This window comes from Bidens hawaiensis, unplaced genomic scaffold (assembly GCF_021521415.1).
Source record: "Bidens hawaiensis isolate Kalapana, Puna unplaced genomic scaffold, B.hawaiensis_p1.1 tig00002414_1, whole genome shotgun sequence".
NCBI classification, from domain to species: Eukaryota; Viridiplantae; Streptophyta; class Magnoliopsida; order Asterales; family Asteraceae; genus Bidens; species Bidens hawaiensis.
In genome coordinates, this window is record NW_027491131.1 from 2,350,292 (window position 1) to 2,373,238 (window position 22,947).

General features: G+C 33.7%; 1 protein-coding gene across 1 annotated transcript; it reads right to left on the reverse strand.

Moving 5' to 3' along the window:
• Positions 1-19,292: 19,292 nt before the first annotated feature.
• On the reverse strand, positions 19,293-20,642 carry LOC143619097 (uncharacterized). The gene has a single exon (XM_077091115.1). The coding sequence runs from the start codon at positions 20,640-20,642 to the stop codon at positions 19,293-19,295; it is 1,350 nt and encodes a 449-aa protein (XP_076947230.1).
• Between the last annotated feature and the right edge of the window lie 2,305 nt (positions 20,643-22,947).

Here is a 22,947-nt window from a genome sequence, read left to right on the forward strand (position 1 = left end):
CCAAAGAAGGAGAAGGTGAGGAAGCCACCGGGGTTTGAAAATGAACAAAAAATATTGGCATGCTTCGAGACAAGATGGAGTGTCATGCACAGTGTACCACTATGTCGGAGGAGTAAGAAGAACGAGGTGGAGGAAGGTACGGACTCCATTAGCCAACCATAACCGCCAAATCAGGTAACGGTCCGGCTAAGACCTTAACAAAAACTTAGCGCTAACCGGGAGGCACCCCGGCCTTGTATTCAGGAACTTGTATATTTTGTATTTGAACTTTGTGGGTGTAGTTCACTATAAACCCTCACGAGACCATACTTGTCCACCCGGGCTACCGGGGGGTTTAAAGGGCTTATTGCATACGCTAAATCCAATCGTGATTCCTACGACACTGAGTTAGGTCTTTTAACATTTTTATTCGTTTAACAAATTTGGTTATGAATTTATTAAGCTCGGTTGGTAATTTAAAATTAATTGTTTTGCAAATGATTTAAAAGACCTATATTTTTAACATTGGTGAGAAGCGTGCTTCTACATGTTTGAGAGTTTGCAGATTTATTTTGAGAGTTGAAGAGGTTAGTTCACCGAGAGCATCACCGAGGACACGAGAGTTGCACATGAGAGTTATATTTTCTATTAGGTGATTTCGTTTTCATAACTTTATTTATTTCATTAGTTTTTGTGTTAAAAGTGTAATTGTATAAATGTATAACCACCATCACATTAGGCCCGTTTTTTAAAATTGTCAAAGTGAATTTTAACCCCATCCCTATTTTAGTTTCATATTTTTAAACATTGAGGACAATGTTTGCCTCAAGTGTGGGGATGGGGGAGAAATTGAAAATTTAAAAGTTTAATGTTCCTTGAATTAAGATTTTTTGCACAAAAATGGAAAATGATAGAAAAATCGGGGATTATTTTTCAAAATTATTATATAATATGAAATAAATAAAATGGGAACACACTTAAGTTTGAGATATGTTGGTAGGCTCAGCCTTGAGAATGAAAGGATAATTTGGTTGTAGACTTAATTGAACTTTAAATGCTTGATTTTTAGTGGGAAACGCCTTCAGGGTTTTGTTTGTTTAGCTAAGTATGTGTAAGGACTGGAATGAAAGATTAGGCCATACTCAAGCATTTTTATTAGATTTGATTACCAAAAATATATTTTAATATGAATAGTCTATAGTACAATGGTTGGATAGGCTTAACGTTAGAGTATGCTAGATGGCTTGTATAAACATAAATGAAAATACTGCTAGTTAAGTGGTTAACACTTCAGGTTTTATGGCTTTAAATCCTATATTGATGGGATGCTCAGGGGTTCGGAGACCATGGGTCGGTATGCGGTTTATCATCTGGGTATGCATAAATCCTTAGTGGAATTAGGTATATTAAATAAGCTTAAAAAGAGCAAACCCGCAGTTTATATGCCAGTTCATAAGTCATTAAACATGATCACAAAAAGTGTTTTAAAAGTACATATTCACTACTGACTTGATCATCCACGTTGTTAGTAATATGGGTCCCCGTGCTCGCTCTCATTACCATTAAGAAAAGGACCACACGGGACACGTCATTTGTAAGCCCTACAGATGAATTCGTGCCTACTCACGTATGGTGATGGACTTCGGGGTACTGCTTGATAACAGGGGTATGTCATGTAGTGGGGGCTAATTACTAGTTGGTTACCTAATTGCACCTTAATCATATCTAATGGCCATTTTGGTAAACTTTAATGCTTAAGTTTAGGTTTTGGTTCGATAAATATGTCAAAGATTGTCTTAGCTATTACATATGGGCTTGAAAAAGTGTACAAATGTGCAAAATTTTGATTGTCTAGTTTTAAGGTTTAAGTTAAGTTGGGGTGGTCTGGTTCGGTAAAACTATAATGAAGCGTGGTAAGGCGGCTTCAGGGCTTTGAGGTGTGGGTTCCATTTTAATCATATGAACTAATAAAACTGTCACACCTTATTTTCCCCGGTAAATATTTAGGCATGGGTTTAAGTGGACAACAATATCGGCAATCGCGCTTTTTGTGTTCCTTGTGCTTAATTAAGATAATCTAAGAAGTATTTGTAAAAATAATCTCTGATTCTGATTCCATTGCAAAGTCTTTTTCGGGACGGAAAAGGATAAGTGTGAGGATGTGATGGTTGGGTAAAAGTTAGTTATTATTATATATTAATTAGTTAAATTTAGGTAAATAAATGAATGAACATTGGTACTTCAAGCATTGCTATGTGTTTTCAAGACATTGGAAGTTAAGGAGCTTAAACGAGCTAATTCAGAGCCATCCAGATTAAGATTAAGCAAGCCTTGAGAAGACGGAAGCATGGGGAAACATATATTGAGGGTTAAGAAGGATTCAGGAGAGGATTGGATGAGACGAATCTGAATATGAAGTCAGTTTGCACTTCGCGAGGCGCGAAGATGCGGGAGGGGCCACTTCGCGATACGTGAAGTTGCCTAAAACAGAAAAAATCTAGGTTTTGCCTTATATAAACCCATTAACCCCACCATTCGGTATGTTACGACTTCCAGAGGCAAAAGGGGCTGTATGGGGCGATTTTCTACCATTCAAAGGCTTCCGGTTCATCTCAGTTTGTATGTCATCACAGATAAGTTGTTGAAATGACAGTTGATGCTCGGCTAAATCCTTTGTTCGTTCTAGGCTAGGGTTTTGTGTAATTTAACTTAAGACCAGATTTATGAGCTTAATGTTTATGAACTTGATTAGTTTATTGCTATTATCTTGTTCAATTGATTGCTTGGTTACGATTATTGATTAGTGCATCACTTGTTTGGTTTTATTCATCAACATTTAGGGTTAAGCTCTTGTGTCATTGAATTGGTAATCATCAACTATTGTCACCTAATTAGTTTTCATAAAATATAAATTGGTAATTGTTTAGATCGAGTTCAATTGTGTCAACAATTTGGTTAGGGTATCGTTTGTCATCACAATCAAACTAATAGGTCTAGTAATTACTACGCAATTAAGACAAGTAAATCTGGAATTAAGTTGAATATCACATTACCCGACCTTAGAATGAATGCTTTTTATTAATATTATTTACAAAGTATTTTTAAGTAATCGTTTAGTTTTAATTACATCTATTTTTAAAAATCGCTTAACATCGTCTGTCCGCCTTAGTTTAATTAATAATTTAGTAATATTAAATTAGCACTTTCCTTAAGTTCCTGTGGAGACAATCTTACTAACCCGTACTTATTATAGGTATTTAAGTCTTGAAATTAATTGTTTGAGTAGACCGGGACAGCCTACATCACGCCTCCTCCATCAAGTTACCGGAAACATCCCTTAACTATCATGATCAGGATTCCACCACAACGACCACCATCACCACAATCTCCAACCCTTGAAAACTAATTCGCACACCATCACCACTAACGCAGCACCAACAACTATTTTCGCAGGAAGAAATAGCTCCAACATACGTCGTGGTAAAAGAACAAGTCCCTTTTGGACCGGACCCAATTCACAACCCTGTTCAATAAGTGGAACGCATTAGATGTCCACTCTCTGGTTGGACAGTAAATTGAAAATTTCTAGTTCCCGTCACACTGTTTTCAAGATCCCAATGATAAATAAATGAATAACACATGCACTCCTACGAATTAAGATGTCTTTCAGCTGTTTGATATTATAACATGAGTTTCGTGAAAATTATATATCAATAATATTGTGATGACAGAGTAATCTACTTTAATCTTTCTTCTCCTTAATCTCATAAGCTAGAATGCTTATACTTCGTTTCGGTTGGTTGTTACCAAATATTTATGATAGAACGATCAAACCAGTTTAATAATGTTGTATATTAAAATATCATTGAAAAATTTTACATGTCGTATTAATATTAGAAAGTAGATGGTATGTGAGTTGTCATTAAAAAAATATTTAAAAGGTTAAAATCTTCGCATAATTACATTTCATGACTCTATATGTCCAGATTAATAATGCTGTTAAAATAACATTGAAATTTGTGAAGGAACATTTAAGAGAAACCATAAAAATGTTGAGAAGAAAGGTTTAAAAAGGTTAAAACATTTACAATTTGGTTTTGATAACAAACAGAAAGTACATGCGCCCATTTATACACAATTAATTTGGTTTTTATAACTTGTATTTCCTATCGTTGCGTCAATTAAGAATTGAAGTTGGTCTTCTGGTATAATGATATTAGATGATAATTAAGGCCTAAAATCCTATGGTCTCATTCGAAACTTGACCCAATGGGGTTTTTTTCACAGTTGTGGATTTCCTCCTTTACGTTGTTCTTGCTGAGTTAGACCTAGAGCGTCAAAATCAGCACGTATAAACGTTGACATCCCATCTTAGGAAGACACACTCATGTATTAGGGTAGGTCCATTGTTGAAAAAAACGTCAATTAAGCATTGCCCTTGTTCTAAACATTGACAGTGAAAGAACTTGATTTTTTGAATTACTTAGTCTTTCTGTTTTGTATGATTTGTTTAATTGAAAAATGTATTTATGGTTCCCTTTTAATAATGCTTGAGTTTATTAATTTTGCTATATGTTAAACGAGGACTTGCATAAAAGTATGAGGAAACTGGTTGAAATATGTGTAAAACTGGAGATCTCACATTCAAACAAGAACGGTGTCGGCACATTTGATCTGCCCTTTTTTATTATTAACTTGAAAAACAAATATGCAAATAAGCCAAACCACTATGGAGTTGTATACAACCAAACATGACTACTAGTAAGACTCAAACAAGATATTTTTTAAACGTTACATATGTGAGAAACGTCTATGGAGTTATAACATTTTTAATGTATATCTTAATATTACTAATAACACAACACTAAACATGTAACTTAATTTTAACATTAATTGTATGGCTCATGAAGCTCATATAAAAATTCCCTCAGTTGACCATTACCAGCACCATTCATCTCTACCAACAAATTAAGGCTAAAGAAGATGAAGACCTTTCCCCTGGTGTTGCTCTTCCCTCTCCTTATCACTGCCGCCTCCTCCACCAAGTCATCGGAAACATCCCTTAACTATCATGATCATGATTCCACCACAACGACCACCATCAACACAATCTCCAACCCTCGTCGACTATTTCGCACACCATCACCACTAACGCAGCACCAACAACTATTTTCGCAGGAAGAAATAGCTCCAACATACGTCTTGGTAAAAGAACAGGTCCCTTCTGGACCGGACCCGATTCACAACCCTGTTCAAAAAGTTGAACGCATTAGCTGTCCGCTCTCTGGTTGGACAGTAAATTGAAATTTTCTGGTTCCCGTCACACTGTTTTCAAGATCCCAATGATACATAAATGAATAAAACATGCCCTTCTACGTATTAAGATGTCTTTTAGCTGTTTGATATTATAACATGAGTTTCTTGAAAATTATATATCAATAATATTGTGATGACAGAGTAATCTACTTTATTCTTTCTTCTCCTTATTCTCGTAAGCTAGAATGCTTATGCTTTGTTTCGGTTGGTTGTTACCAAATATTTATGATAGAACGACCAAACCAGTTTAATAATGTTGTATATTAAAATATCATTGAAAAATTTTACATATCGTATTAAGAGTAGACAGTAGATGGTGTGTGAGTTGTCACTAAAAAATATTTAAAAGGTTAAAATATTCGCATAATTACATTTCAGGCATCTATATGTCCAGATTAATAATGCTGTGAAAATAACATTGAAATTTGTGAAGGAACATTTAAGAGAAACCATAAAAATGTTGAGAAGAAAGGTTTAAAAAGGTTAAAACATTTACAATTTGGTTTTGATAATAAACAGAAAGTAAATGCGCCCATTTATTCACAGTTAATTTTGTTTTATAACTTGTATTTCCTATCGTAGCGTCAATTAAGCATTGAAGTTGGTCATCTGGTCTAATGATATTAGATGATAATTAAGGCCTAAAATCCTATGTTCTCATTCGAAACTTGACCCAATGGGGTTTTTTTTTTCCATGGTTGTGGGTTTCCTCCTTTACGTTGTCTTGCAGAGTTAGACCTTGAGCGTCAAAATCAGTACCTATAAACGTTGACAGCCAATCTCAAAAAGACCCACTCATGTATTAGGGTAGGTCCATTGTTTAAAAAAACGTCAATTAAGCATTGCTCTTATTCTAAACGTTGACAGTGAAAGAACTTGATTTTTGGAATTACTTGTCTTTATGTTTTATATGATTTGTTTAATTGAAAAAAGTATTTATGGTTCACCTTTAATAATGCTCGAGTTAATTAACTTTTCTATATGTTAAACGATGACTTACCTAAAAGTATGAGGAAACTGGTTGAAATATGTGTAAAACTGGAGATCTCACAATCACACAAGAACGTTGTCAGCACATTTGATCGACTCTTTTTTATTATTAACTTGAAAAACAAATATACAAATAAGCCAAACCACTATGGAGTTGTATGCAACCAAACATGACTACTAGTAAGACTCAAACTAGGTATTTTTTAAATGTTACATATGTGAGACGCGTCTAAGGAGTTCTAATAACATTTTTAATGTATGTCTTAATATTTACTCGTAACATTACTCTAAACATGTAACTTAATTTTAACATTAATTGTATGACTCATGAAGCTCTTATAAATATTCCCTCAATTGACCATTACCAGCACCATTCATCTCTCCTAACAAATTAAGTCTTAAGAAGATGAAGACCTTATTTCCCCTGGTGTTGCTCTTCCTTCTCCTTATCACTGCCGCCTCCTCCACCAAGTCATCGGAAACATCCCTTAACTATCATGATCAGGATTCCACCACAACAACCACCATCACCACAATCTCCAACCCTCGTCGACTATTTCGCACACCATCACCACTAACACAGCACCAACAACTATTTTCGCAAGAAGAAATAGCTCCTACATACGTCGTGGTAAAAGAACAAGTCCCTTATGGACCAGACCCAATTCACAACCCTGTTCAATAAGTGGAACGCATTAGCTGTCCGCTCTCTGGTTGGACAGTAAATTGAAAATTTCTGGTTCCCGTCACACTGTTTTCAAGATCCCAATGATACATAATTGAATAAAACATGCACTACTACGAGTTAAGATGTCTTTCAGCTGGGTGAAAATTGTATATCTATAATATTGTGTTGACTGAGTAATCTGCTTTAATCTTTCTTCTCCTTAATCTCGTAAGCTAGAATGCTTATGCTTTGTTTCGGTTGGTTGTTACCAAAAATTTATGATAGAACAACCAAACCAGTTTAATAATGTTGTATATTAAAATATCATTGAAAAATTTTACATGTCGTATTAAGAGTAGAAAATAGATGGTGTGTGAGTTGTCATTAAAAAATATTTAAAAGGTTAAAATATTCGCATAATTACATTTCAGGCATCTATATTTCCAGATTAATAATGCTATGAAAATAACATTGAAATTTGTGAAGGAACATTTAAGAGAAACCATAAAAATGTTGAGAAGTAAGGTTTAAAAAGATTAAAACATTTACAATTTGGTTTTGATAACAAACAGGAAGTACATGCTCCCATTTATTCACAATTAATTTTGTTTTATAACTTGTATTTCCTATCGTAGCGTCAATTAAGCATTGAAGTTGGTCATCTGGTCTAATGATATTAGATGATAATTAAGGCCTAAAATCCTATGTTCTCATTCGAAACTTGACCCAATGGGGTTTTTTTTTTCCATGGTTGTGGGTTTCCTCCTTTGTTGTTTTGTATATTTAAAATTCCTTGTATTTTGCATCAAAAACTACAGAAAAAGTAGCATAATTCTTAATATACGTTAACTACATGTTTTTATTAATAGCAAAGGCTCGGGAGACACTCGAGATCACCCTAACACATGGATAATGGATTACCCCTCAGTCCGAAGAACCAAACGTTCACTACATTTTATTTTATATTTCAGAGTCTAGGGTTTTAGTGGGAGCTAGTAGTCTCATCCCTTGGGATGTTAGAGAGGTTTGTCCTCATCCCATCCTTCACATACCTTATTGGTAAGTTGTGAGTGAGAATTTATTAAATACGTTTGTCTGATTCTTTGTTTGTATTTTATTTCTTGTGAGATCGCCGATCTTGCATCAAACGACCGTGTTCAATAGCACATCACCATCCATGTTCCCGAATTTAGTTCTAAAACTGGCATTCAACAGAGGGTATACAACAAGTCCAAGAAACCCACATAAAATCTACTTTTTTGAATTTTAAATTCAACATTTGAAAATTGAATTCCACTGTATTATGATTAATGAAGAACAGATTATTACAATGGTGTTCTGCGATGGGTATTTATACAACGCAATCACGATGGTTCGTTTATATAACGCAACGCTTCAATTAGTTTCTAACTGGTTACCACAATATACACAAACGGTTAACTCATTACAGTTTGCAGCCTAACCTTTCTAACAAAGTTAAACTAAACTAACGATATCGGATGATTTCCAACAATTTTAATATTAGCACATTGATCGGTTCACTGGTCTAAATTGCGTACGGCTTGGTTTGTCCTTAAACTTAATTTTTTATTAAAACCATGCATGGTAAAACCTATTTAGTAATTGAAGTTTGCTTTAAATAAAACCATATATTTTTAATCGGACATAATGTCAATTCACAAGCTATCAACCAAGATATGAAACATATGTTATTCTAGAAAATCATGTCAATTCACAAGCTTGATACCAATAACTGAAAATCAACAATAATATAAAAATATGTAAAGTGAAACATCACGATTAAAAGGAAAGAAACAATCTAATTATAAAACCATGGATCAATGCAGTGGGAACTTGAAGCTTTCAGTGATGAATTGGGTTTGGTCCAGAAGGGACTAGTCTTTTTGCAACTCCATATCTTGGATCGATTTCATCCGGCAACAACGACGGTTGTGGTAGAAGTAGCCGACGAATATGGACCAAGTGCGACTTTAAGTAAGGATGATGTATATGCTTCGGGTTCAAGATGGCGGTGGCGGCGGTTTCCAGCGAATTTGTGGAAGCAGCGGTGATATCGAGAGGGAAGAGTAACAATAGCAAAACAACAAATTTCTTGCAAAAGTTCGACATGTTCTTAACTCTTAAGATTTTTTGAGAAAGATGATGATACATGAATTGGTGATGGTGAAAGGAGTATTTATAACAAGTGTTTGATCATAACTAGGAGTCAGATTCCTAAAATAAATGTAAAACTAATTTAATGGATCATCCAAGCTTTTTTTTTAAATATTATTATTTTGATATATACAAACTAATTAATTTGTTTCATAACTAATTTAAATTTATCGTATTTTATTATGGTATGTAAATGCTTATGAAATCTAAATGGTCTAATGCTGATCGATAAAGGTAATTACAGAATAATATTAAAAGTGTATCGGGAAAAAAGTGCATAGGAAAGTCAAAATTTTATTAAAAATCTTAGTATTCTATGTAAAAGCATTATTATGATTTAATAGTAATAGTTTTATAATAAAATAAATTCCTCAAAAGTTTTAAATTAAAAGGAACTTGGAAACTAATTTCAAAACAGGTTTAAATTAGACATGATGAATGGATATCGTAAATGAGGTTCGTGTTGTTCTTGATAGCATATATAGAGCATAAGACATTCTTCATGCTTTAAAAGAGTTGGTAGTGAGATGGTAAATGATTTTCGCCTTGTTCTCGATAACATATATAGAGTATAAGACATTCTTCATAAGAGTTGGTGGTGAGATAGTAGTCGACTAGGTTATGTTGTATTTATTTGTTGTCACATTATTACATGTTACGCAATTAAAAAAATATGAATGGCTCGTTTTAGTTATGTAGAGTTATCTTTAGATGGGATGCAACACAGAAATCTCTTGCGTAATGTTGGTTTTCTTAGATGACTTGATTGAAATTTATAAAATTTTGATGTAAAAGCTATATTACAACTCATAACGTACAAGTTTGATTTACAAGCATGACTTAATAAGAATTTCACAGCTTTCATCATATAAAGCGAGTTTAATTTCCTTATCAATGAATGAAATGATTTCAAGTTTCACTGTAATTTTTCTCAAAGAGCTGGTGATGAAGTGGTAAGGGAAAGACTTGGTGTTCTATGCGACTCAGCTTTGATTCCTACTAACATCATTTAGTTTCAGATGCACACCAGGGTGATGATGGGAGACTAGACAAGCAAGTTACGTTCGCTAGTTGGATCCTTGAACTGAACCGGTTTTATATCACTGCACGGTCATTCCTTCGAAAGAGTGTTCACAGGCGTTGGCCTTAGATGAATGTTTTCTCTGAATCGAAAGATGAGAAAGGTGAGTGTATCTCGATGTGATGAATTTAGCCAGTAGCTCATTTAAAAAATTTGTTGGCAGTTACAAAATTAATATTTTATTGCAATGAGATATTTTTCAACATTGAAATTTGGTATTTATTATTTTTATGGTTACTAATTTTTAATATTCATTTAGAATTCTATAAAAAGTACACAACTCGATGTTAATTTCTAGCTAAAGAAAATCTTAAAAGACTTTAGTATTTTTGCTATTAATTTGTTATGATAGCCTTAAACCAGGGAGGTCTTGGAGAGGGGCAATGTGGACGTTCGACCGGGGCACGATTTTTCAAAGGGTAAAAAGTTTCTAAAAATTTCCTGATATTATATATATATATATATATATATATATATGTGTGTGTGTGTGTGTGTGTGTGTGTGTGTGTGTGTGTACACACTTTTAGATATCCAAACACTTATAAGCCCACTGCCATGATAAACTCATTATAATAATATAATGATTTTGCTAAATGTTATAGCTATTGCTATAACTTTTATCGTCGTCTAAAATAATTTAGTTTGTTAATGCCTAAGGAGCATATTTTTTGGGATCGGTCGGGGAACATGTATTCTCAAGGCTTCCATTGTCGAAGCTACTCGATTTCCTCCATCCAATTCCCATATGTCACCAAGTCATCTAGATAGCACAGAATAGAACTACTGCCAAACTCGATCCGGATTGCTTACGGACGCTCGACCCTGAAACCAATCGTGCCTTATATCGATTGATCGTCCTGTCCACTTTCTTCTTGACTTTATAAACCCCCATACGTGCCATATTTTACTCCATCCAGTCTCGGCACCAATTCCCAAGTGTCAATACTATTAAGTGCTTCGATCCCTAATTTCATTGCTTCTGTTCTTTTTTCGGTTTCTAACTTGCTTCACATGAGTCTTTTAGTTCTTTTATTTCGTCCTCAGTGGTAACCGCATGCGCATATGGAGGATTGGGTCTATGTAGGCCCGTCCTAGAGGGGTAGGCAGAGAGGGGCAACAACCCAACCCACCGGTTTTTGAGGCCTAGAAAAAATTGACGCGTATATATATATGTGTAATAAAAACCCTTTATTTCAATAAATTTAATCTGCTCGACCTTCATGATCAAACGTCTAAGACGTACAAGATATACTCTATGCTTACACAACCATCACAACTTCCACAGATATCATATCTGATTATCAAAATTTCTTCACTCTCATTATCACTATTCATTTTTCCTTTTGTTTGTGCATCTTTTTGTTGTAACTTATGCTTTCTTGTTTGTCATATAATTACAATATTATCAAATAAAAAATCTATTAAGTTTATAATTTTTTTTCTTTTTCATCATTTATAATTATACTACCACTGCTACTGCTGCTGCTACTCGCTTATGTCAATATAAAATAATACATTGAAAATACAATAATAATACTAATAATAAAACAAAATGAATAAAAATATATAGCTTAATAGTTTTTTATTTAAAATTTTGAAAAGACTACAAAATTAAAAAAAAAATGTTAAAGGGAGTAATATGTCAAACAAAAAATGTTAAAGGAAAGAAAATTTAGGAGGGTGTGAAAAGCAATGAAGGGGTACGTTTAACTTCACCTTTTTTGTTTAGTTTAATAGTCTCGTCGTGACGCTCATGTCAAAATACTAGTTAGGAATAAATAACAAACCGAATTGGGGAAGAATCAAAATCATTAAAACGAGAAGATACGTGTAAGTAGGGTTGGCAATCTAGACTCGATACACAAATGCATGACACGAGCCTACATGCCTTTACCAGAAATTGGGTATAGCCTAACAGGTTTTGTGTACTAAACCTGTTAATTTTTGTGTCTAAATGGGTTGAATACCCGTTTACATGTTAAGTATTTATTAATACCTTATTAGAATTTTATATAAATAAAAAATATATAATAATATAATATGTTATATACCCTAAACTAGGGATTAGCAAATTCGGTACTGGTGCCAGTTGGTAACGGTACAGGTACTAATTTGGTACCGACGATACCAAATCGGTGCCAAAGTTTTGAGTTTCGGTATCGGTGCCGGTACCGGTATTTCCCGAATTTTTTACCTTCGGTAGCCGTACCAAAAATTTGCGATTTTCGGGACCAGGACCAGTCGATACCGGTACGGTGTCGATCTTATCCCTACCCTAAATAGTTAACCCTAAATTTGTGTACCAAACAATTGAACACGGCGCACATCATTCCAATCTAACATCAAGCAAACGATGCACAACCCCTTCTCCGATTCTCCCTCTCCAGATCTCCGATAGTCCGGTGGCTTTCCTCCACATCTCCGGTGGTCCCAACCCTTCGAGTCTCCGGTCTACCTCTCCACGTCTTCTATTCTTCGACAGTCCGACCTCCTTATAGTTGCAGCGGCGCCACCGAACGGCCAAATCCTTCTAAACAGGTTGTTAAATATGTGTTTCCGAATAGCTCTTATTGGGTCTTGTCGTGTATGCCTGGTATTAGTAGGTTCGTGTTCGGATTTGTGATATAGGTACACAATATATTTTTGTGTCATGTGCAGGTACACATGCTTTGTGTTCGTGTCTTATCGTGTTCGTATCTTATCATGTACGAGTATACACGATATGTCAGCCCTACGTATAAGTTAGAGGTTTTATTTTTATTGTATTCTATTATTTGTATGAAATTTGTTCGCATTATCATTCCATCGTCTTGTTTGGTTAACCTATTATATTGTTTGGTATCCAAAATAATGTATGAATGAAATAGGAATCATAAAAATACTCCTATCTTAAAACAATTCTTTTTTACCAAAATAAAAAACATTTTATAATGGACGGTGTTGTAGCTCTGGCGATGACAATGGTGGTGGCGTGGCGATGGTGGTGGTGGTGGTGGCAGCGGTTAGGGAGTAGTGGTGGTGGTTGTGGTGGAGACGATGGTGGTGGGGTGGTGGTGGTAGTATTGGTGGTAAGGTGGTGATGGCAATGGCAGGGTGGCGAAAAAGGTGATAGCGGTCAGGCGGTGGTGATCAGGCAGCGACAGTGGTGGTCAGGTAGCAGTGGTTACAACAACGATACTGGTGGCGGTTGTAGCGCCGGTGGTAAGGTGGTGGTGGTGGTGACGGTGGTGATGGCGGCGATATATACAGTGACGGTCAGGTGGTGGTGGTGGGATGGTAGTGGTGGTGGTGGTTGTTAGGTGTTGTTGCTGAGAAAGTATGATGAAAGCGGAATTGATTAAAAAAAGCTAGAAAGTATTAATTTTGATGGAATGTGATTCCATGCGTACTAGGTGATTCCATTTCATTGAAAAACCAAACATCATTTTCTTCATTCCCACACAATGAATCATTTCATTCCCTATGTCATTCATACATACCAAACGCTACCTTAAATGTAAAGATAACTATTTTTAGACTGTTTTAAAATTCTTTATTCAATTTGTGTATTTACTTATTTGAGTCACATACGTAGTTTTAAAAAAGACTGGTTGAAATTTATTTCATGAAATAAAAAATATACTAATAATTTCAATAACCATAATAAGCCTGTTATGCTATATACGCGCGGAAGCAACAACACATAATCACGATCAACATACAGAAAAATAAACGAACACAGTGACATAGCGTGGTTCGGTCTAACCTAATTTACATCCACATGTAACTATGAATTTCTTTACTGTTCTATCTCTTACTACTCGTGATGAGAAATTACAAGTACAAGATCATCTATGTATAATTATAGATTAGGGTTAACCACTTGTTCCCAAGAAAACTTATAAACGAGCTTAAATTAAATTAAAACCAGGTTGCCGCCCCTTTAATCCGCTTCTACTTTGTGTATATAAAGTTGACCCACAAAAGTCCAATTAAGAACTGAAAATATATAAAGAACTACTAAACTTACATAAGTTATTGTACATAAAGTTTCAATGATGCTTAAAAGTGAAATGATATGAATAAAAGGATTTTTGGATCTTGCTCATATCTTCTTCCTCTATCATTTTTTTACCATAATGGTGTACATAGAAATAGAAAAAGTATTTACAAATTTAGTGTAATTTGAAAACTATATATCAAATTGGGTATTTTTCTTAAAAACTTGATTTCTCTCTTCCATTTCAGTTAGATAAACCAAATTCTTAAATTTACATTTTTTTAACTGTTTGAACAAGAATTCTTTTTCATAATTTAGAATAATCATTTAAACAATTTTCTATTTTTTGCTCATCGTAACTATTTTTAATACACAGTATTATGATAAAATAACATAAAACTATCACGTTGTTTTAGATAAAACCACAAATATATTCAATAGTGTTAAGTTCTTTGAAAAAAAAATCATTTAAAAATTAAAACTAAGTTTTCAATGTTAACTTAAAAAAAAAAGAAAAGAAAACTGAATGCATAGGTATGTGTGAAAATGTTGTTCGGACAAACCATCAAAACAAATCTGTTTTCTTTTTCTTGGGGTTAAGATATTCGGATGATGTTGGTTTAATTCGTTACGGTACTGGTACAAGTGCGACGTTCATTATAGCTTACGATACCAAAAATATAATATTATAAATACAACGATGTTTTAAACGAAATTAATACTGGAATCGAGAAAAAATACACACAATTACGTATTCCGTTTTTAATTTAAGTTAACAATTGCAAGTTATAGAATTTAGTTTTAAAATAATTTTTTTTCACTTAAACCAATACGATTGAAAATTTATGTCCGTGTATGAAATAGATAGATTGCTAATATAATATTATTTATTACAAAGGTTATGTGTGAAATAATTGTTATTTAACGTATTTAAGAACAAGAATTCTCTTTTGTAATTTAGAATATTTTTATTTTTGAATAGATAGATTGCTAATTTAATATTATTTTATTACAAAGGTTATGTGTGAAATAAGTTTTATTTTAAGTATTTAACTGTACCTCAATCAAAAAATAGAAAATTGTTAATAGAATTATTCAAAAATAATAATATTCTAAATTACAAAAGAGAATTCTTCGAATAACAATTTAGTATATAAAATTATAATTTAGAAAATGTTACTTCAAGAATTTGGTTTATCTAATTAAAAAAAGGGAGAGAAAAAAAAGTTTCAAGAAAAGTACCTAATTTGGTAAATAATTTTCAAACTATACCAAATTAGTAAATATTTTTTCTAAGTACACCATTTTGGTTAAAAACTCATTATTTTTGGGCCAAAATTTTCTTCGATAAAATGAACATGTACATCTAGAGTGTATACACAAAAAAAACAACAAATTCAACAATTATTTAAAAGTAAACTGCGGTTTTCGTTCCTATGGTTTGTCCAAATATGCGGTTTTAGTTCAATAGTTTCAAATTTGTGATAGTTTCAAATTTGCGATTTTCATCCCCATGGTTTCATTTCACTTGCAATTAAACCCGAATTCATTAACCCCGTTAAGTCTGGTTGTTAAACTTATCAGCATGCCCCTCACGTGGGAGGCAGTTGTCTCCTTTTTATCCCCAAATAAACCCCAGTTCTAATTCGCAAGCCCCCTCACGTGAGGGGCTGGGGTGCATTTGGGAAAAACGAACAAAGCTGCCCCTCACGTGAAGAGCACGCTGATGGGTTTAACGACCAGATTTCACGGGATTAGTGAATTCGGGTTTAATTACAAGTGAAATCAAACCGCATTAACGAAAATCGCATATTTAAAACTATTGGACTAAAACCACAGATTTTGACAAACCACATAAAAGAAAAATTTTTAAATCTCAATATACATATCATGTACATTTAATTAATTCACACAAGAAAACTAACTACAATTACATTATCTTACTACTCTAATAAAAGAGTACCATATTTTGCCACTTGTCATGCTCTCATGACACCTCTCTTTTTCTAACCCATATCCACTAAAATGGTATTTATTTAGGATTCGGGTCAACCCGTCCAAATAATTTATTCAGGATCCGTATTTTATTCATATCGATTGTTTTCGTCACCTCTCCCAGATAACAAACCCTAAATGCAGCAGACCCACCCCTCCCAAAAGCAACGCCGCTATTAGCTTCCAAATATCAACCCTAGGCTGCCTTCTCCCATATCTGATTAAAGCTACAAGATCGTTCTTTCCCTCTGTTCTGGATCTGGTCTTTTGAATTGAAGTTCGGTTTTTCTAATTCATACAGTAAACATCAATTCCTTTGTTTCTCTCTCTAGATTCATGTCTTTAGTTGTTTAATTGACGGTTTCAATTCCTTTGTTTAATTGACGTTTTCATTATTAAAAATCAATTTCTTTGTTTAATTGACGTTGGTTTTGATTTGGCTGAAATTAGGTTGAGTCAATTGAATCCCATGGCGGCTGAATTTGTGCCTCCGTCGCTCTCTGCAAATTATGTGAGGCTGGTTTTGGTGCCACCGTCTCCGACTGCTACAAGGATATGAATCTTTATTGTTATATATTACTATAATTAGTAAATTGGGTCGGATCAAATTTATAGCTTGATAGGGATTTAGGTGTTTATAATTAATGAACTGGTGGATTTATATGTAAATTAGTGATAAGTAAATCTAATGTTTTGCGGTAACTCCTTCTGCTATTTGGTCTTTTGATCATAGTGCTTTTTGCTTCTGCTGATCATAGTGGTTTTGATCACACTGTCACCTTCTACCGATTTCATTTTACGTACTACTTAGACTGTAGTGGTGTAATTTCCATTAATCATTGTATTCATGCTTTTAAGTACTTCATGTCTAGGTATAAAAATCAGTTTTCATAAATTGGAGTGTGTCATGATATTAAGTTTAAGGTGTACTAAAAAGTTGTCAGAGATAAAGGAATTCAAAATTAAAGAAAAACATTAATGTTTTATTATTGCCCAGAATTACAAAATACAAATGAAGAACAACAGAAATTACCAGTCGTCTTCTTATTAAGGATTTTGAGGGATTTTTGCTCGATTTGATTAAAATAGAAACTCAAGAAAACATACAAAATATACAAGTCACTGTTACTTTTGACAATTAAATTTATTTTAAAAATATTAACATTAACATATTTAATAAAATATTACTTTACTAAAATTATTGAAGATGACTATAGAAAGCTAAAATCAAGGATTATTAGTTGTGTAATTTCCTTAATTCCTGTTATACGGGTTATAAACCTGATTTTTATTTTTTTTGGCTTTTTAGGGTTTTTATCAATGAAAAATGTAGACATAATATGTTACTTTAATTTGTATTAGAATTTCATAGGTTAAAGGTGAGAATTACTATGATAAGGTGAGAATTAGTTAAATCATTAATATTACCAAGAAATGTACTAACAAATGGTTAAAAACTGAAATCATACATGTCAAAGATTAAATTTTTTTTAAAGACAAATATAAATAAAGATCAAATTTAATATACTATTTCAATCTTTCCTAAATATATACTATTTAAAGGAATTTATTAATATTAAAAAGTTACAGTTGCGTTATCAATCAAGTCAACTATTTAAAATTAACATATTTATCAATCAAGCAGGTGTGGGTTAAAAATTCTGATTCTTGATAAACAACGTAATTTGACCAATACAATCACAAATGTAGTGTACAAAGAAATTTTTTCTTATTTGTAAAATAGTTGCGTAATGTTTGTTTTGTAATTCATGTAATTTTAATGTAAGTTGTAATTGTATTAACAATATATGATAATTGTGTTATGTGTTATTGATTGTATTTTGGTTAATGTTTAAATATTATAATTTTTATTAATTCTCCGTGTACTACACGGATCTCAAACTGGTATATACATAAATTGGCAGGGCGGATCAAATACAAAGTGATTTTCGCATAAGAAGTGTGAGAAAGTCTCCATCTTTGATCAAATTAATTTAATGATTAAGAAATAGTCCGGGTCTTGGATGTTTTGGGATGGTTTATTTTACATTGTTATTCAAAACAGTATATAATAATAAATTGTATGTGTTTGAATGAATAAAATTGTTTATATTTCAAACCAACATTCTTACCAGCTTAAAACTTTTAAGCCTATCTTTTTGATGAAAAACATTGACATGCTAGTATAATAAGTCAAGTCACTCATGAACTACTCGAAAATAACTCATTAAAAACTTAAATCAAGCATTGCTTAAACAGACTCGAGCTCTCTTAAACTAAATGAGCCAAGCCCACCCCAATATTTATAAGTGATCCCAAACATCTATTTTTAATATATTTATAAGTGATCCCAAACAACTTTGGTAAAAAAAATGACGGGTAGGGTTGGAAAAAAGATTTTTAAAAAAAATAAATATTTTTTTAGCAGTAAACCGGTACAACGGGTCCGATTTTCTAGTTGGACCGGCCGATTCTCTGGGACTGAGCGAACTACAAATAACCGGACCGGTCACTGGACCGAATCCCGGTCGGACCGGTCCGACCGGCCGGTCCGGTTTCAACAACGCTGCTTTCTTTTGTCAAGACGCCGAATTACACCATTACGCATATGGGCATTCCCGATCAACTTTTGGCCTGCACATTTTGCACACGATGTCTCTTCCTTTTTTTGTTTAATTAATTTAAACAATATTTAAAAATGGGCTTCAACCACTATGCATAAAACTAGAAAAGCTCTCAAGTCTATGTGGCATGAAAAGGGAGCGTTTTTAAAACGCCCCTTCACTGCAGACGCACGTTGGTGGTTAAAAAGTAGTCATTTTATTGGGAAGTTCTGCAAAACAACTTCAAGATGCAACACTAAAGCAAAAGCATCACAAGATTATGAATAAACTAAACATTTAAAGAAATCTTGAAATTTGAATATGTTTTCAAGACAGCAAAATGTAATGGAAAAGAACCAAAAGATAGAAAAAAAAATTCAAACTTTAACCTTTCTAATTCATACCATGAGAAATATGCAAAAAAAAAACAAAAAAAAAACAAAAAAAACAAAACAAAACACCAGAATAACATTTTTTTAACTTTTTACCGGGCTGGCCCGTTTGACTCTAGTCCTCTTCTGGAGCAGGGAGATTAAGATCAATCATATCCAAACACGACGGGCCCTCGTGTTCCATACCTGCGAAATGATCGATTCCACCACGGTTGAGAAAATGAGACCTTTTGTGACCTCCTAAAGCCTGCCCTGACTTAAACATCCTAAAACAAATCGGGCATTCGTGCCCTTTGCTCTTTTTTGCCTTTATTTTGATATCATATTTCGGCTTTCGCGTAGGTGCAAATTCACCTTCTAAACCGTTTTCTCCATTGTCGGTTTTGGACCCGAAAGTATTATTCCTTTTGTGACATGGTCTATGCCCTCCAAGCCCTTGAAATGAAGTGAAAATCTTGTTGCAGTTTAAACACTCATACTTGTTTCTTTTTTTATTACTCGAACCATCTTCAACCTCAGGGTTATACGAATCATCATCGATACACGCTCTCTTCCTTAAAGATTCGCGATATGCAATTTCATTAAACAAGTTCCTTTTTATTTCAAGTTTTTCTTCATATGATAGTTTTGACTTCTTGTTTCTGTCATTTCTAAGCCATTCCTCGATCGAAAACGTATCGTTTTCCACATTTTTTGGTGTGTGATTCCCATTCTGATACTCAAAACTATCAGCAGCATTTAAACCACTTGCTTTCTTACTGCATTTCATGTCGGTTGCAGCCGATTTTATCTCCAAATCAGCAGAATTGTTGTCTGATGTTTCCACAACCGAATTAACCGAATTAACACCGGCCCAGTTGCTCGAATCCTTGGATAACATCATCAAAACCATGGCTACCTCTTCTTGATCAAGCTCATCAATTTCAGAAACCGAAGACGACGCATAATTATAGTTTAACGAATACGGTTTCACCACAACTTTCATGTACCTTTTGGACTTGGATCTTGTCACACGCGTTGGGTCTTGACTAAACTCGGGCTCTTCAACATCCGAATAGCTCTCGGTAACCACCTTTTCGTCATGATCAAGATTCTCACTTGTCCAAGAATGATCATAATCTTTAAAGTTTCGATCTTTATCCGAATGACAAGCCATATGACCGCATAAAGCTTTTAAAGATTGAAATCCTTTGCCACATTGTTTACAAATCTTCTCATTTGGGAATGGGAAAGTTGACGAGTCGACCGCTCTCCATGTCTTTTTCGGGTTCTCTCTTAACCCGTAAGAACTCGGGTTCTCATTCCCATTCCCGTTGTCCATTCCATTCCCTTCTGACTCGGATGAGTTCGTGGCGGCCGCAGCAATCATGTGAGACCTCATGTGTCCTCCTAAAGACTTCCCACTTGGGTACTTCTTATCACACAGCCTACAAACAAATCTTAGTTCATCTTGATCTTCTTCCATCAATACAAACCCGAAACTCAATTATTATCCAATCGAAACTGCAAGAATCAAACAGTGAAACAATACACGATTGATATGTATATACAGATATATGCATGCATAGAGTAGGGGTGCAAACGAGCCAAGCGGGCTACTCGAGATTGGATCAATAACAACCTCAAAACGAGTTGAGCCTAAGCCTCAAATAAAGCTTGTTTAGTTATCAGTTTGAGCTCGAGCCTTGTATGGGAAGATGGTTCAGGCCCGTTAAGCCTTATCGAGTCTAATGTATTTTTAAGTTTTTAACTCTTTCGGACCTCTATGTATTAATTTCACTGCACAGCCGAGCTCGATCCGAGCTTAGGCTCATTTAAAGTTTTTACTCAATATATGCAAAAATAACTAAAAATGTATTTAAATAAATTAATTAATAAATAATAAAATGAGTTGAGATTGATCCAAGCTTGATCTTGAAAAAATGACTCACGAGCTGAGCTTGAGCTTTAGAAAAAGAGCTTAAAACGAGCCAAGGCTAATGTACAGTTCTTCTCAAAATATATAAAAATATTCAAAAAAGTGTGTATAAATTAACTAATAAATAATAAACGAGCCCAAGCCGAGCCTCAAATAAAGCTAGTTTAGTTATCGTGCCTGAACTCGATCCTTGTATGGGAAGATCGTTTATGCTCGTCGACTAATGTATTTTTTAAGTTTTAACTCGTTTGGCCTTATGCGTGTTAGTTTAACTATACAGCCGAGCTCAATCCAAGCTTAGGCCCATTTAAAGTTTCTCTCAAAATATATATATATAAACAATTAAAAGTGCATATAAATTAATTGACACATAACAAGCTAGCCGAGCTTGTGCTTGAAAAAACGACTCACGAACCAAACTCAAGCTTTAGAAACTCGAGCTCTCATGTTTAAGGTACTGCTCACGAGCTTGATCCAAGCTTAGGCCCATTTAAAGTTTTTCTCAAAATATATAAAAATAATTAAACATGTGTATATATTAATTAATAATTAACGAGCCGAGCCCGAACCAAGTTGAGCTTAAGCTTGAAAAATGACTGACCAACCAAGCTCAAACTTTAGAAAAAGAGCTTGAAACGAGCCGAACTCGAGCTCTTGTGTTTAAGGTACTACATACGAGCTCGATTCAAGCCTAAGCTCGTTTAAAGTTTTTTTTTCTCAACATATAAAAAATAATTAATTATGCATATAAATAAATTAATAAATAATATGTGAGCCAAGCTCCAGCTTTAGAAAAAGAGCTTGAAACGAGCCAAACCCAAAGCCTAGTCGAGGGCGAGTTCGGCTCGTTTACACCCCTAGACTATCCAAAAAAAGAAAAAAAAGATGTACACACTTACTACATTTTCTGAAACTTCTCTTGTAAGCAAACCATCAATCATCTTCCAGGCACAAAATCAAGAACCAAAAAAACTAAAACAAACAAGGGTTTGGTTTGATTTGATTTGATTTGAATGAAATTATGGGAATTAAATAAATTAATTACCAAGTGAGAGATTTAATTGGTGAGTTCAAGATCAGACCCAAAAAGAAAGGAAATGAATTCCATAATTAAAAAACTGAAGAACAAATCAAAGATTAAAAACAGACTCTAAAGACTGTTTCCACTAGTTGTAATTGTATGATGAGAATTACATGCATGAATGTAAAGTAAGTACTAAAAATAAGGTGTGTGGGCATGTGTAAACATGAGAGTTTATTTAGTTGTTTTGATCTCATGGTCAACATTTTCCCATTAATTAATTATTATATTTTATTGTTATGGTAAAGTCATGTCGCGTATCTGGTTTAGTGCATGTTAGGTGTCTACTTGGGGATTACTCGTCGGGTGTACAGCTGGCATGCTCGTCGTTACTTAGTAAATACATTTATTTTCTTAACATTTTAATGCCTACATACGGGACCGAATGATTAATAAGTCTTATTATTTATATGGCGAATGAAAAGGTCATTGTCTTTTATTCTTATCAAGTTCTCTCGTTATTTTAAAATGTTCATAAAAGTTTAGCCGGTACTTTTTAAAAGAAAATACGATATTTTTAACTTGACTATAATATTAATATAAAAAAAAGGTAATAATTAATTGTGTTTATACTAGTATTAAATATATGTCATAAAGATTTATGTAATTTATTGCATCACATATATGTTTTTTAATGGTATATGGTGTAATATGACATGACACGTTTATGTAATGTTTATGTAATATGATATATCACATATACGTAATTATGGCACATCATATATTTGTAACATGGCATATTACATGTATGTGATGGACCTGCACACAACA

Coding starts and splice junctions, on each gene's coding strand:
- LOC143619097 (XM_077091115.1), bottom strand. CDS start 20,642: ATGGAAGAAGATCAAGATGAACTAAGATTTGTTTGTAGGCTGTGTGAT.